This window comes from Lipotes vexillifer, unplaced genomic scaffold (genome assembly GCF_000442215.2).
Source record: "Lipotes vexillifer unplaced genomic scaffold, Lipotes_vexillifer_v1.1 scaffold318, whole genome shotgun sequence".
In the NCBI taxonomy this organism is placed as follows: domain Eukaryota; kingdom Metazoa; phylum Chordata; class Mammalia; order Artiodactyla; family Lipotidae; genus Lipotes; species Lipotes vexillifer.
Genome location: NW_006795060.1, coordinates 141957 through 158141, shown reverse-complemented (window position 1 = coordinate 158141; position 16185 = coordinate 141957). Strand labels below are relative to the sequence as shown.

General features: G+C 44.7%; 2 protein-coding genes and 1 non-coding gene across 3 annotated transcripts in view; 1 reads left to right on the top strand and 2 right to left on the bottom strand.

Moving 5' to 3' along the window:
• RS1 (retinoschisin 1) overlaps positions 1-2566 on the bottom strand; it is a 21376-nt gene extending 18810 nt beyond the window's left edge. Inside the window, exon 1 of the mRNA XM_007467405.1 lies at positions 2515-2566. Within this exon, the coding sequence (XP_007467467.1) occupies positions 2515-2566 (52 nt within the window). The remainder of the gene's footprint in view (positions 1-2514) is intronic.
• Positions 2567-4643: 2077 nt separating this feature from the next.
• TRNAV-UAC (transfer RNA valine (anticodon UAC)) lies at positions 4644-4716 on the bottom strand. Its single transcript has one exon. It is a non-coding gene; the product is annotated as a tRNA-Val (tRNA).
• A 903-nt stretch (positions 4717-5619) lies between these two features.
• PPEF1 (protein phosphatase with EF-hand domain 1) overlaps positions 5620-16185 on the top strand; it is a gene marked incomplete at its 3' end in the record, with an annotated part of 145810 nt that continues 135244 nt past the window's right edge. The window contains exons 1-2 of the mRNA XM_007467404.1: positions 5620-5692; positions 6909-6961. Of these exons, the coding sequence (XP_007467466.1) occupies positions 5620-5692; positions 6909-6961 (126 nt within the window). The remainder of the gene's footprint in view (positions 5693-6908; positions 6962-16185) is intronic.

The following is a 16185-nucleotide window of genomic DNA, read 5'->3' as shown; positions in this document are numbered from 1 at the left end:
GCGGGGGGGGGGGCGGGGAAGTGGGGAGTGAGTACTTAATGTCTACTGGTTTCTTTGGGGGATGATGAAAGTGTTCTAAAATTACATTGTGTGCTCCACAAATCTGTAAATACACTAAAAACCATTGAATTACACCCTTTAAATGGGTGAATTTAGTGGTATGTAAATTACATCTCAATAAAGCTACTTTGAAAGAAAATCTGCTATCCCTGATGCTTGACACACCTGCAAGGAAGGACACACACTCGTACCTGTAAGATGAGGCTTGGTGATTTTTTTCTTTTTTTTGGCTTGTTTTTATATAATAGCCATGACTAAGCAGTGGAACAATATACTTCAGTAAGTTGGGTGTTTTAAAAATCATCATCGGTATGTAATCCAAAATGTACAATGCAAGATAAATAGAAGCCTGCCTCAGTTAAGAGACAGAGGTAGTGCTTTACGATGATGATTTGTGTATTCCCAGTGACCCCTCATCCAACGCATAAGTGGAGTCAATCCATTTACCTTATTTCACTGTAGTAAGGATCCACTGCTGCCGTGGAACAGAAACAGCAAAGAGTAAATTAGACAAAGAACCTTTGTCTTCAGGTTCCCAGTTGTGCAGCATACATCTTTCCCCTGTGCATTGGCCTTATTTCTCTATCTGGATTGTAAACTGATTAAGTGCAGCAGTTGTATTCTGCCTTTTTTCTCTGCCTCCTGGCGTATCCCTCTAGCTCAGGGTAGAGCACACCTAGGTTGCCAAGCCAAATTTTGGTGTGGCTGCTTTCCTTCGATGCCCGTGAGGGTGGAGGGCCTGGGTTAGGTGGGTAAGAGAATTTAAGTGTTTCAAGCCTACCAGCTGGACCACATTCCATTCCACCAGGACAGATGGGATTCTCTGTTCTTCGTGGAAATTTCTGGAGCTCCCCAGCCATGCACAAAGATTGATAAGCTATAGAACAGGAAAGAGAGCTGTGCACTGTGCCTCCTGGCAGCGTGTCTTTTATTACTGTTAAGAACAGGAAAGAGTGCTGTGCACTGTGCCTCCTGGCAGCGTGTCTTTTATTACTGTTATCCCCTGACTGCGCGGGTGTAATTGAAAAGTGGCCTGATAACCTTTTCTAGGGCTTATTCCCATTTAGGGGTCACAGAACAAAGATTTTAGAGTTGGCACAGCGAAAACAAGAATCTGCCAGGTGTATCAAGTTCTTACACAGCATTTGGCCTATCACAGCAGGAACTCAGAAATGGATTCTTGAACTGACATCAATGGATTCTTGAATGAATCAATGGATGAATGAATCTCAATGCCAATCACAAATAAGAGGAGTCTGAGGGTGAGCCCTGAGGATGTCTGAGAACCAAGGGTATTGGGATCTAAGCCTTGAAAGGTTCTGTTTAGATTTTCTTGGTGAGGAAGAGGCACGGAGTAAAGGAAAAACAACACCCCTCCCCCCACTTAGAAATATGTCTTGGGGGTTTGCAAAATAACCTTGGGGTTATATTTTTACAGGCGTTTCCAAATACTGAGAAATGTGACTAACACAAGTTTTGAGATTGGGTAATCATGAAAGTGAGTATTCTACCAATAAAATATAATGAGAGAGTAGAGAAGAGAATGATTTAAACCAGGGATTCTGACTCTGTGTGAGTTTTGTCATGTCTGTCTACCAGGTCATTGGCAGAGCGGAGAGGTCTCCTTCCTGCCCTCCTTATTTATTTCCTGTAACGCACATAAATACACAGTGACCACAAAGAACCAATTTCTAATGTCTGAGTTGATGGGTCCTTAAGAGTTGAGAGAGGCATGAAAGAGCATGATTTCAAAGATTGACAGAGAATTTAAAAGTTGAATTGGATGACATTTTAGAGATTTGCCTTTAATTTCTCCTTAATTAAGCATTTCACTCCCGCTAGGGCTATATTTAGAAATTTTAAAATGATTGAGTATATTGAGTCTTTGGGGATTCCTGACTCTCAGTTGGATTATGCTTTCTATTAGTGTCCAGTTGTATTCGGCGTGCTATGTTAATCCATATTTAAACTAGGGTGACCTTACATCCTGATTTGCCTGGGACAGTCCTGGTTCACACCTGTTGTCCCAGCAAAATTATTAATAGCAACCTCCACCACTCTCAGTAGTGTCCTGGTTTGGAAGACTAAATTCTATAGTCACTCTAACTTTGACTCCCAAAAACTTTCAAGAATACACCACACTTTCTTATTAATTGCTGCAATTTATAGCTATTTCATACGATTTTTGAGACCCTTCCTTCTTTCTGTCCCATTTTAAGCATCCTTTGAATTTCAGAAGGCTCCTCACAGAACCAGAAAGCCAGTGGTGAGACAAAGAGGACTGCATCACACAAAGACAACTGTTGTTCATTAATAACACATTAATTAATTAGCATGCTTTGCTAATTGATAATATTTTAATTATTCTGGTTGCATTTCTATTAATCAGCTGTATGATTAAGTCAGTTGTATTATTAGGTATTTAATGAGTGCTAATGGTTTGACAGCACATACCTTCAGAGCCAAAGAGAAGTAAAAGCAAGAAGCCTTCTATCTTGTGTGGCATTCTCCCCTTGTCCTTAGCTGCTGCTCTTCCTTATCAAAGTGGAGAGCTTTCCTAGGAACAGCAGCTTAAACTTGAGCACTGGCCTCATTAAGCATCTTATTTCATTTACTTCTTAGGGCTTTGGCCAAGCCCCGCTAAGTTAACCCACATAGTTACCTGTCTCAATAAGAAGTCTCAGAGGAGAAGCTAATGTCAACTGAGGTCAGTTTAGCAAAGGAAGGTACTGGCTTTATTCTATCTTTAAATGTAAGGGAAGCAGTGGAGGAAAATAGAAACTAGAATCAGAAGACCCAGGTCTTAATCCTTTCTCTGCCTTCGTCTTCTAGGGGGTGACCTTGAGCAATTTCCTGCCAAACAAAACACTAACATTCTCGAATTCTATGAAAATGACATGGATTCCCCCTCTCAGAAAGCAAGTTGTGGCATCATGTTTACACCTATTCACTCAAGAAAATACTAAATTGGGAGGGGGAGGTCAGTTACACGCAAAGATTTACATTGCTGTGTTATTTATAATAAGACAAAATTGGAAACAATCTACATAGGAGATTCAGGACAGCAGGCAGGGTTAAGAGCACAGATTCCCAAGGCAGACTGGATGCAAATCCCGGCTCAACCAGTTGTTATATAGCCTTGGGAAAGTCACTTAAGGTCTCTGTGCCTCAAGTTTCTCATCTGTATGATGGTGATAATAATGCCTATTTCATAGAGTTAGTTTGAGGCTTAAATGGGATGACATACTTAAAAAAATACTTAGAATAGTGTTTAACATAATTAGCTATTATTATTACTATACAGCCAATAACAATAAAGTTGATGGGGTGGGGAGGGGAGTTGTTTAATGGATACAGGGCTTCAGTTTTCCGAGGTAGGAAAGTTCTGGAGATCTTTTTCACAACAGTGTGACTTTACTTAGCATTTCGGAACTATACACTTAAAAACGGTTAAGAAGGTTTAAAAAAAAAAGTTAATGAAGTGATTGTAATAAAAAGGACAATCATGTGTTATACTCCTGAGTTAGAAAAGGATACAAATTTACCCACTGTATGAACAAAACTATGTGGAAAAACTCAAAGAAAAATACTGAGTTTCCCTTTCCCTTTTTTTTTCCGTATACATATATATTGCAAAATGATTACCACAATAAGGTTAGTTAACACATCCATTATCTCACAAAGTAACCATTTTTTGTGTGTCTGGTGAGAAAATTTAAGATCCACTCTCTTAGCAAATTTCAAGTACACAATATTGTTAACTGTAATCACCATGCTGTACATTAATCCGCTTCCCTCTTTAGTTCTTGGCCACCACTTTAGTTCTTGAGCTTTTTCACCTCAATGCCCCAGGGTCCCAGAGACCTTTACTTCACTCCTGTTGTCAAAGATGAAAAAGGTCAATATTGAAAAGGTAAATAATAACCCCCCAAAGCGAAGCTGTAATGAACTAATACAGAGGAACAAAAAGGAACTAAAGTTTACTCATTCAATCAGCATTTTGGGGGTGTCCACAAGCCTGACGCTCATTCTCTACTATGTATGGATTCTTCATTAAACAGAAGAAGGTCTCTTTAAGAAACCCTACTGCAGTACTAGAAAGAAAAGAACTATTTTTTTCTCTGCTCTGTATTTTAGAGTTTATTGAAAAAATTAAACCTTTAATAATAATAAACCTTTAATAATTTAACTGCAGTCAAAGCACCGCTGTACGGCCATAGTTTAGTTGGAGGCTTTGGAGGGCCGGCCTGCCCTGGTTTGTAAGGAAGGGGCCGTGCTGGGTGATCTTGGTTCCCACGAGCGCCGGATTTCCCGAGGTCGCCCCGGAGCACCGAAGGAGAGGTCGGGGTAGGACCCTGGCGGGGCGGGGTCGCCCCCGGGACTACAACACGGCCAGGCCCCCACTTACGGTGTTTCCTAGGTCGGGCGAGGACGGCAGGGATGGGAGGAGTGGCTATCTGTTATTACGCTTCTGCGATAAAAACATTCCAAAAAGTAGACAAATAAAGATTAAAAAGAAAAATTAATGGGAGAAAGAAAAGCACTTCTCATCTTTAAAAACTGAAAAACCAGCAGTGCAAGTCTGGTTCCACTGGGGCTCGAACCCAGGACCTTCTGCGTGTAAAGCAGACGTGATAACCACTACACTATGGAACCCCCTCGCGAGCCTTGCTTGTCATTACTTTATTCATAGTGTCACATGAGAACCGGCTCCTCGGCTGAAACTCCGCCCATCCGCCGTAACTCCACCCCCGCCGTGGCCCCGCGCCGCCTGTGAGATTTGGTGTTCGCGGCCAGGTGGCGGGCTCCGGCTCCGGCGTCTGGGTAGCTCGTCCTCCCTCCCCGCCGAACTCGTCGCCCCTGCGACCACGGGGAGGCCGGGGCGAGGGGTTACCCTCCTGGCCAGAGCGCCGCCCCGCTAGTCACCCTTTCCCAAACTTTCCCGAAGGCCGGGCGTCGGCGAGGTCGGCCCGGTGGGCGGAAGGGGACAGTGCCCGGGGCGCGGCCCCTTTTGACAGCTCCCCTCAGCCTGTGAGGGACCCGCACTTCCCCACTTTCCCCACGGGCACACTGAGCCGCTTCCGGCAGCATAGGAAGCCTTGAGTCCGGAGCAGGGCGCACAGGAGCACCACAAGGAGCCGAAGATTCAGGCAGCGCGGGGCTGGGGGGGAGGGCTGGGGCCTCAATTTTATATTGGCCTTTATTTTGCCAGGGTTGGAAAAGGCAGCTGGTCACTCTGCCTCTTCCCCGAGGATACAGGCTCTTAATGCTCCCCTGACCTTTTCCACAACATTCTTCCCCTTCCGAAGCCCCAGAGGGGCTAAAAATTACAGGACTTGTTTGATCTTATTTGTCTGGGGTAGGGGAGGGGTGAGGAGGCCGGTATAAACAGGCCGTCTCTTGGGCTGGCGCGGGGAGGGGGAAGCAGGACCGGCCACAAGATTTGAGGGGCCCAATGCAAAATGAAAATATCAGCTTCCTTGATCATAAGTTATTGACAATTCCACAACCGTGACAGCAGAGCATTGACCGCAGCGTGGGCCCGTGAGAGTGCAGCCCATGAGCCTGCCCCTGTGCTTCCTGGACTGTGGTCCCGATAAGGTGCTGGGACCCTCCATTACGAAGGCCGCCTGTATGGTATCGTTTCTTGGTTTCCATTGTCCGTGCCGTTTGCCCTCCCCAGTGCTTCTGGATGGATCTTCGTCACCATCCTGGGATTGCTCACCATCCTCAAGCTTGAAAACGCACTTGAAACCATTTGGGTGGGTGGGGGGTAGCTCTTTCAGTGGTGAGTTGGAGTGGCTAAAGGCTGCGGCTGTCCTTTCCCAGGCATCTGACTTTGAGGCTGGCATAATGATGGAGAAGTGATACTGATTGTATGAAAGCAACCCCTTCACCCAACTCCTGTCTTCCTGGGAAGACCCCTGGGAGAAACAGGTGGGTGGAAGGTGCACTAATCTGGGGGTGGTAGTCTGGATTCTAGCGCTGCCTTGGCTACTCACCAGCTGTGTACTCTTGAACATCAGTTCACTTTCCAAGCCTCTGTATCCCCCTTTGTGAAATGCATGGGCTGGACTAGACACCCCCTTTCCCCTCTGGGTCTAAATGTTATCTCTACTTTCTGGGTTGGGTAAATGGAGGCACTTATCTGCCACGTAAATTTTTCCACAGAAATAGTTAGAGGCAGGCTGGCTTAGGTTCTTTAGTACCAGGTTTCCTGTATCCTAGTTAGCTCCCTGTAATGTTCATCGTGGACCCCTTCCAGAATGCCTTTTTGTTGATATGTTTCGAGAGGCCTCTTGAGCACTTGACGCTTAGGTTGTGAGCCATGAGATGACCATGAGTGGACAGCCACTAGGCAGAGGATGAATTCATGAAAACTCCATGTTTCCTGCTAGTCAGTGAGCCATAATGATTCCCATGATGCCCAGTGATCAGTATATTTAACCCGTTGCCATAACCCGTTGCCAAACCCTTTTCAGTTCAAAACAAGGCTGTCAAGAATTGGGCCTAAAATTACAATCACTAGTCGTGTTTTGGTTTGTCTCTAGGGAATACTTTGCCCTTCCTCGAGCTTTCTGTCTGCCCTTGCTATAAGGGTGGGTTCGCCACGTGCAAGCTTTGGCCAGGTTCCCACACAAAGAAAAGAGGCTGGTACACCTCTGATGCACGCAACACAGGATTCTGCCTTTAGCAAAAAGGAGGGAGACTTTTGTTCCACTCCTCTGCTGCCTTCAAGGTGTATTCACAATCTCTGTTGCTAGTAAAGTGCAATATGGTTTACAAAGCACTTTCACATACATTCCTATGAGGTAGCCATGGTAAGTATTACTATCTCCATTTTTCAGCTGAAGAAGTTGAAGCCGAAGAGTTCGAATGTCTTGCCGAGACCATTCTGCTGGTGAGTGGCGGGGCGGGGCTCATACTCAGTTTTCTGATATCTAAGTGATTTGGGGAGGCCCGTGTTCATAGAGGCTACATGTTGTTCCCATAAGAGTGCCATTGGTCTCTTGTAATATTTTGTATGCATGCCAGTGAGGAAGTGGATACCTTTTTTGTCTTTTGTAATTTTAAAATGAAATCCCTAAAAGCCAGACCTAAGAGCCTGTCGTAAACCGCTGTTGATGACTTACTTACACCTTGATACCACCAGCGTCATGGCTTGTGCTGCAGCTGGCCACAGTTTCCCCTGGCACTTTAGTCTGTTCAGTCAGATTTGTGAGGCCTGTGACCCCTGGGTCTGCCCATAATCATCTGAACAACTACGAGAGAAATAAACAAACTAGCAAATAAAGACTAGAAGTCACTTCAAACTTTTTGAGTCCTCTGATCTCTCAGGTGTTTAGTGTAGCTTCCCCAGCGTTTGGCTTCACTGATGGTTTCCTCACTGATGGCTTCCTTCACTGATGGCTTCCTTCACTGATGGCTTCCTTCACTGATGGTTTGGCTTTCGTCAACCAAGGAAACCATGGCCCCAAACACCGAGCTGACTTAGGAAGCTCCATTGACCTGATTTCATTTAGAAATGATTGTACTTTGTCTTTCAGTGTATATTCAAGTATTTACTGAGGAAAGTGAGTGGTTAGCTTAGTATGACAGAGTTCACCTTATTTTTCCCCTTTCACGGCTCATCAGAACATTTGAAACTAGCCTGTTGGAATGGGTATTCGTTACTTTTTGCCCACCTACCTTTTCATAGTTAATTACATCCCTCAGTCTTCTTACCCAGTTCAAGTTCTGTGGTCATTTTTATCACTCCTTTGCCCCTTTGTTGCTTGTACTTGTTGGCGAAACCAGTCTGTTAAATCCAACTGTTTCCCCACTCTGCCTCTGAATATGGCCCCAGGAGGAACACACCTTCAGGCCTACTGGCTTCACATTAAATTCTTGAGTAAGTACCTCAAGTGTGTTCTTAATGAGGCCCAGAATCATGTCTACTTTCCCTGTCCGTTCATTTTCCACCTCACCTAGAGGACAGGTTCATGTCTTCTCTCCCTAAACTTCCTGTACCTCCTTCCCCAACCTCACCTACAGCTGATGACCTTGCTTCCTTAATTCAGTGAAAAAAAAATGCAAGCAACCTGAAGAGAACTTCCACAGGTAAAGCCCCACATCTGCTCACCTGCCTGCATCTGTGCCCTCCTAGATGTAGACCAGGGCCCTGCCTCTAGATCAGGGATTTCCTACCACAGCCCTGTTGCCATTTGGGACCGGGTAACTCTGTCGTGGGGGGCTGTCCTGTGTATTGTAGGATGTTGCACAGCATCCCTGGCCTCTACTCACTAGATGCCCATAGCACCATTCCCCGAGTTGTGAGAACCCAAAATGTTCCCTGGGGGAGGGGGCAAAATCTTGGGGGCTATCTGCAGATGTCTGGAGACACTCTGGGCTGTCAGGGTTAGTGTGTTACTGGCATCTAGTGCGTAGAGACCAGGGATGTCATGAAACATTCTGCAGTGCACAGAACAGCCACGCACCACAAGAAATAACTGGGCCCCAAATGTCAATCATGCCATAGTTAAGAACTCCTGCCCTAGATGACTTGACTGAGTTCCTGTCGACACCCAGCCCTCCACCTGCGCTTGCTTACTCGAGGAAAGCCCTGCAACAACTCCCCTCTTTCTCCTGCATCTTTATTTATTTATTTATTACTATTATTTTTTAAAATTTTATTTAAAAATTTTAAAAAAATTTTTGGCTGCATTGGGTCTTCATTGCTGCACGTGGGCTTTCTCTAGTTGCAGCGAGCAGGGGCTACTCTTCGTTGCGGTGTGCGGGCTTCTCATTTTGGTGGCTTCTCTTTGTTGCAGAGCACGGGCTCTAGGCACGCAGGCTTCATTAGTTGTGGCACTGAGTTTCTGCAGTTGTGGCACCGAGGTTCCATAGTTGTGGCTTGCGGGCTCTAGAGCACAGGCTCAGTAGTTGTGGCATACAGGCTTAGTTGCTCCGTGGCATGTGGGATCTTCCCGGACCAGGGCTTGAATCTGTGTCCCCTGCATTGGCAGGCAGATCCTTAACCACTGTACCACCAGGGAAGTCCCTCTCCTGCATCTTTATTTACCTCCTCTATTGGATCATTCCCGTCAGCATACAAACATGCTGTAATTTTTTTTTAAATTTTATTTATTATTTATTTGGTTGCACTGGGTCTTAGTTGTGACTGGTGGGCTCCTTAGTTGTGGCTTTCCAGCTCCTTAGTTGTGGCATGTGAACTCTTAGTTGCGGCATGCACGTGGGATCTAGTTCCCCAACCAGGGATTGAACCCAGGCCCCCTGCGTTGGGAGCTCGGAGTCTTAACCACTGTGCCACCAGGGAAGTCCCATACTGTAATTTTTTTCTCATCACTAAAAAGTAATCTCTTAATCTCATTGCTGCCTCAACTACTCCCATTTCTCTGCTCTCCTTTATAGCAAAACTCTTAGAAAATATGTCTTTAGGTGCTCTCTCCGGTTCCTCTGCTCCTCTTGGAAGCACTTTCCCCTCCCAGCTTTTAGGATGCCACCCTCTCCTGATTTTTGCTTCCTACCTCACCAGTCACCCCTTCTCAGTCACCTTTGCTGGATCTCATCTCTTTGACCTCTGAACATGGGTGTTCCACAGGTCTCAGTTCGTGGACTTTTCTATTCATTCTCACCACTCTGGTGACCTCATTTAATCCAATGGCTTTAAATATGGTCTGTAACCTAGATGAATTCCAAATTTATATCTCTAGTCCAGACTTTTCCCCCAAACTCCAAATCTACCTACTATACATGTCCATTTAAATGTCTAATAGGTATCTCAATCCTATTCTGTCTGTGTCTAAACTCCCGATCTCCATCCCCTCTCCTTTCTCAGTCTTCCTTGTCTCAGATAAGGGCAACCTCATCTTTCCAGTTATTTAGGCCTAAAACGTAGAAAAAAATGGAAGAAATCATACTTGATTCTTTTTTTCCCCTCACACTTCAAATCTAATCTCACTAGCGAATCCTATTGGCTACACCTTCAAGATCTATCTAGAATCTAATCACTTTCTACCATCTGCCCTGCTACCATACTAATCAAAGCCACCATCACTTTTTGTCTGGATCATTGCCAAGAACCTCATATTCTGGCCTCCCGGCTTCTGCCATTTTCTCCCTACAGACTGTTCTCCACACAGTAGCCAGAGTGATCCTTTTAGGACCTAAGTTAGATTGTGTCACTTCTGCTCAAAACCCTTCAATAGCTCCCCACCTTAACTAGAAAGCAAGCCAGAGCCTTACAGTGGCTTGCAAGGCCCTACATGATCTGATCTTCCACTTATTACCTCTCTGATCATATATCCTATTACATTGCCTTTACAGGACCACACTTGCCTGCTTGCTGTTCTTCAAACACAGTAGGACTCTTCTGCCTCAGGGCCTTTGCACCTGCTGTTCTCGCAGCCTTTACTGCTCTTTACCTAGGTGGCCCCATTGCTTGCTGTCTCATCTTGCTCAGGTATTTGCCCAGATATCTTCTCAGTGAGGCCTTTCCTGACTGCCCTATTTAAAAATTGCTATTTTCCTTTCCCCTTCACCCTGGAAACTTAGTATCCCCCTTTCCTGCTTTGTTTTTCTCTACAGTGCTTATCACTATCTAATTTTCGAGATATTTATTTATTTCTAGATATTGTCTGTCCCCTGTCATTCTCAATTAGAATGAAAGTTCCATGAGGCATGGATTTGGTTTTGTTCACTGCTGTATTCCATAGAACCTAAGTAGCGCCTAGTGCATAGTAACCGCTCAATGAATATGTCTTGAATGAATCTGTTCAGGGTTGGGGAATGACTCACGCCAGGTCAGTCCCAATCAAAGCTAATCCTGGGCCTTTTCTGTGAATTCCTGAGAAGAGACATTTCCGTGTTCACCCTGGACTCAACGTGAGCTAATCCAGAGGCTGGAGGTTCTGCTGTCATCTGATTATTGCATTATATCAGACGGGGCTGTGAGTTGCCTACAGCAGAACCTTCTTGCCCAAAATATTTACTGCTCTTCTCTACATGGGATTTTTACACAGTTGCCCCACTGATAGTCTTGACCGAGTGACTGACTTTTGCCAGTTGGGTGTGGGCAGAAGCGATGTGCCTCACTTCCAAGCACAGGTGTGAAGAGCCAGCTTGCAGGGTGCTGCTTTGATGTTTCCCCTTTGTTATGAGCACAGCAGTGCCCCAGAGAGAGGCTGGCCTGTGTCTTACAGGGAAGACCACATGTTACAGAACTGCAGCCAACCTGTGCAGGAACAGGAGTGAAAAATAAACCTTGATAAGTGTAAACTAAGATTTGGGGTATAACATCACCTAAGGTGATTCAACACTCCTAGTAGTTTAAGAAGAAAATGAGTTTATTAAAGGATATACAGTGGCCCACAGGCTCTCCGAGAAGGCTTTGGAGATTCCAAAGCCAGGAATAATGTCTAAATCTCACTGCGGGGCTGCACCATCAAAGATGCCTGCCCGGGGCTTCCCTGGTGGCACAGTGGTTAAGAGTCCGCCTGCCGATGCAGGGGACACGGGTTCGTGCCCCGGTCCGGGAAGATCCCACATGTTGCGGGGCGGCTGGGCCCATGAGCCATGGCCGCTGAGCCTGTGCTCCTCAACGGGAGAGGCCACAACAGTGAGAGGCCCACATACAGCAAGAAAAAAAGGTGCCTGCCCACTACTGCCCCTTCTGAATACAGAGTTAGCAATGCAAGCCAGTGATGGGGCCCAGAGTCTCTGTCACTGCTGTATCTGCAAATTGGACCCTTCTGCCACTAACTTTGGGAGAGGATGGCTTTCATAACCCCTTGACTCCTTGTGTTGCCCTTTTCTAAATTTAGGTCTCTGGCAGAGCCTAGGTCACATACCTGTGCTCCTGCTATGGGAGAGGCTGGAAAAGCAAATTTCTTGTTTCTCCTTCGAGGACTCAGATGTGGGGAATTACCAAAACATAGGGAGGATGTTGAGAAGATAGTGTGGGTGACCACAAGTCTGAAAGACATCAGCAGCCTGCCTGAAGCCTGAGAATGGAGCCAACAGCGAGGGATTAGAGCTGAGAAACAGCAACCAGGTGCTATCATTTAAGGCCTCGACCAAGTCAGACCTTGTTGGCTCTTCAGCTATTTGAAGGGTGCATTTCCAGTTTTGCTTAGGCCAGTGGGAGTTGGGTTTACTGACTCTTGCAAGTGAAGGAGTCCTGATGATTCATGTCTAAAATGTTGGGCATCACCGCAGTGGCTGGCAGTGCTTCCCTGGCTCAGACACTGGGAAGTTCTGTTGCTCTCAGTTCCCAGGAAATGCGGAAAGAGGCTGATGGTCATGGGAATCGCCGCTTTGGCAGGTCAGGGCTTTGGTTTTCCGGCGTCCTGGGCAGCCATCAGTTCTCAGATGCAGCAGGGCACTTGTTCCCACGTATTACAGTAACCAGGACGGTTGAGGTTACAGAGTGGGCAACACATCTGTGGCAGATACTGCTAGTTGCTTATTCAATAGCCATTCTTCTTTTTGTCAGTAATAAAAATAAGAATAAACATTTGTATAATGCTTGCTATGTATTAGAGACTATTCAAACTCTTTACTCATATTAACTCATTTAATCCTCACAAGAACCCTATGAGAAAGGTATTGTTACTATGCTTAGTTTACAGATGAGAAAACCAAAGCACAGAATAATTAGGTAACTAAGTCACACAGGTAGTAAATAAAGGAGTGGGGTTTTAACACCCAGGCCATCTGGCTCTATAGGCTGTGTTTAACCTCTACACTGCACTGCCTGATTTTGTTTGACTTAGTAATGTGTCCAGCTAAAACAGTTTGATTTCCCAGGTTCGCTTACAGCTAGAAGAGACTGTGTGACACAGTTCTGGCCAATGACTTGTATGGAAGTAGTTGGGTTTACAAAACCATTTCTTTAAAAGGAGGTAGACTCAGCTGGTATGCCCCATTTTGCCCTTAGCTTCACTTGCTCCTCAGAACGCAAATGTGATGCTGGAGGGAGAGCAGCCATTTTGTGACCATGAGTTGACAGTTATGAAGAAGAAAGCTACATTGCTCAGCAGAAAGAAGGAAGTTACCTGGGTCCCAGCCCCAAATTTACTACTTCCAGATTCCTGGTTATATGTGAAAAGTAAAATCCCTAATCTTTAATGCTACTGTTTAGTGGGAGTTTCAGTTATATAAGGGAAAATACAATCACTACTGATTGTACTACAGTATTTCCACATTTCTCTCCAATACTATTTTGGCAATGTCTTTAATCTGCCCACCAGCTACTGAGGGACTGCTCCTCAGTGTCCCAGTCCCTTGATTGAAGTTGTTTATTGTCACATACCTGCAATATGTCTAGGAGCTCAGTGTTTGGTAGTGTGGGAAGTTTTTGTTTTGTTTTTTTAAGTGTATGACATGGCCCCATCTCAAGGAGTTTGAAGAACATTAATTAACCCAAAGGACTGATTTATTCCAAGATATTAATGGATGATAATGGCTTGATGTGGTTTTTCCTAACTTTGGATGTTACTGAATTTTAATTAGACCCTGTCTCTTCTTTCTTAAAGAAGAAACTCCAAAGAGAAGGCAGAGGGGCAGGGTGATATGCGAAAGCCTGTCTAAAAGGAAAGATGGCCTCGTGTAGTATTCCCCTCAACACCAGCTATACATAATCTACAAAATTACCTGCAATCACATTCAGTGAGCTTAGATTTGATAGCTGCTCAAGGGAGAAACAGATCAGGTGAAAATACTTTGTCTCCCCCTCCATTATTTATATGACTTGAGATGCCTCCAGTTTCTAAAGTCACTCCCCTGGGACTATGTAATTGAGCCCAGAACAATTTGGCTCCTCCCCACTCCTACAGAACCCCACTTAAGAGGAGGTGCCTGATAGTGGCATCCAGCCAATGCTAATTGGTGACGGAAATGAAATTTCACTCTACTTCCACCAAACTTACTGTCTTTAGATTTAAGTGGATTCAGCTGTGCACACAATGGGACCTCTAAGCTTTCCTCCTAGTCTGATGGGAAGATTTTAAGAGTGGTGGAGGTGTTAAACAAAGATCATCTTATGTGTTTGTATTAGTGATTTTAAGTATTTGTGATTTTTTTGGATACAGTTAGGGTATAGTCTGAAGGCTATATATAATAATAAAACCAAAACCAATTAATAGGTTGTTTAACTCAGTTAGAGGCTGTCTGCAGGCTAGCAGCTTTCCTTTGCTAAATCTTGTTAAAATGCAATGGGTTCTATTTTGTGCAGAATGAGCAGGCTGCCATGACAACTGTCTGTGAATATTATTTCAATATTAGTCATAGGTTTCCAGTGTCTGCCTCCGGGTCCAACGTTCATTCTAAAGCCCAGATGCACATCTGTTCTTAAAGGAGTTCTCCTGGACGTGTTTACAAAAAACAAAAACAAAACAGTTTCAGCCGGCTGTTTTTTTTTTTCTTTTGGAAGAGAAATTTGAATGAATTCACACAATTGCAAATGGTAGATTTTATTGCTGTTTCTTTTCTTTGGGAAAAGCGATTTGGATATGAATTTTTTATTGTACTTGACTGTAGATTTGATTAAATAGAATAGGAGCCCGGAGATTACTCATATTGCCTGTCTTTAGTTACATGCCCACCTGAACACTCCCTTTTGCCAGGAGAAGAGGATGTGCGAGCTGCCTAGGCCTGTGTTATGTGCCCAGCCCTGGGCAGTCACTGTTGCTTGGGAAATGGGCTCATGCTGATTGAATTAAGCCAGTGAAGTCTCACACTTAGAGTGGAGGGTGGTGTCAATCCCATGCAAACCACAGGGCTTAGAATAGGGAGAGGGTTGATCTCATAAAGGAAAATTGGGGTACTATTGCAAGGGATGGAGGGGAATACTTGTCGGCCACCTGGTTAGGCAACAAAATGCTGGGCAAATAATAACATTTACTGAATACTGACTGTAAGCCAGGCATCACTCAAACTGCTTTACGAGTGTATTGCTTAGAGAATGTTTGGCTGCGTGTGATGAGGTAAATGATGAAATAACAGGGACTTAACACAGAGGGGTTGGCTTTTATCTCATGTGATATGAAGTTAGGAAAGAAGCAACTTCACATCATCATCTGTGTCCCAGGCTCATCCTTCAGTCTTTTTGCAATATCATTCTCAGCATGAGCCTCTCTTCCTAATGCACTCAAGAGGGCTGCTCCTCCTCCAGGCATTATGTCATGGTTCCAGGCACAGTGGGGGAAGGGCAAAAAGGAAAGGGCTCATGACAGCTGAGTCTTGTCTTTTTTATCAGAAAAATGGCTTTTCTGGAAGCCTCAGCCAGTAGATTTCAGCTTATGTCGTATTGGCCAGAACAGAGTCACATGACCACCCCTAACTGCGAGCGATCCTAGCAAATCAAGTTTTGGTGGCTGAGTCCGTTGCCACCTAGAATAAAATTGGGACTTTATTGGTACAGAAGAAAGGAGAATAGATACTGGCTAGACAACTAGCAGTGGCTGCCACAATATCTATGAACCCATTTATTCCTTACGTCAACGCAGTGTGGGTGGTGCTATTACTATCCTGGTTTTTAAGAAACAGGTACAGAGAGGTCATGTAATTTTCCCAAGCTCACACACAGCTGTTAAATGGTGGAGCTAGATCTGACTCTGGAATCGAATTCTCTGATGCTTCCAGACATATCCCAACCCACCAGTCAGACCACGTTTCTTCTCCAGGATGTGTAACCACTCAGGAAATGTAGGCCTCTCCTAGAAATGGTAGCTAATATCTGTTTAGCACTTTATAGTTTATGAAGAATTTTCCACTTAGATTATTCCATTTAAATAATATTATCCCCATATTAAAAATGAGAAGACTGAGGCCCAGAGAAGTAATAAAAGTTACCTAAGGTGCCCACCTTGTAAGTGGCAGAGCTGATGTTTACTCAAAATTATAAGAACTTACTCCTGGTCCCCTTTCCTAATCCTCCTATTCTTCCACGCACAGAGACTTCATTTTTTATTTTTAAAAATGACAGTAGTCTGCAACAGACCCTATATTAACTTCACAACCTTCTCAGGAAAAACAATGCAGAGAAATCTTGGATCTCTCACCAACTGGTTTTCCCAGTGTCCTTTTCATGTAGCCATACCAACAGGATCATGGTGTATCAGCAGG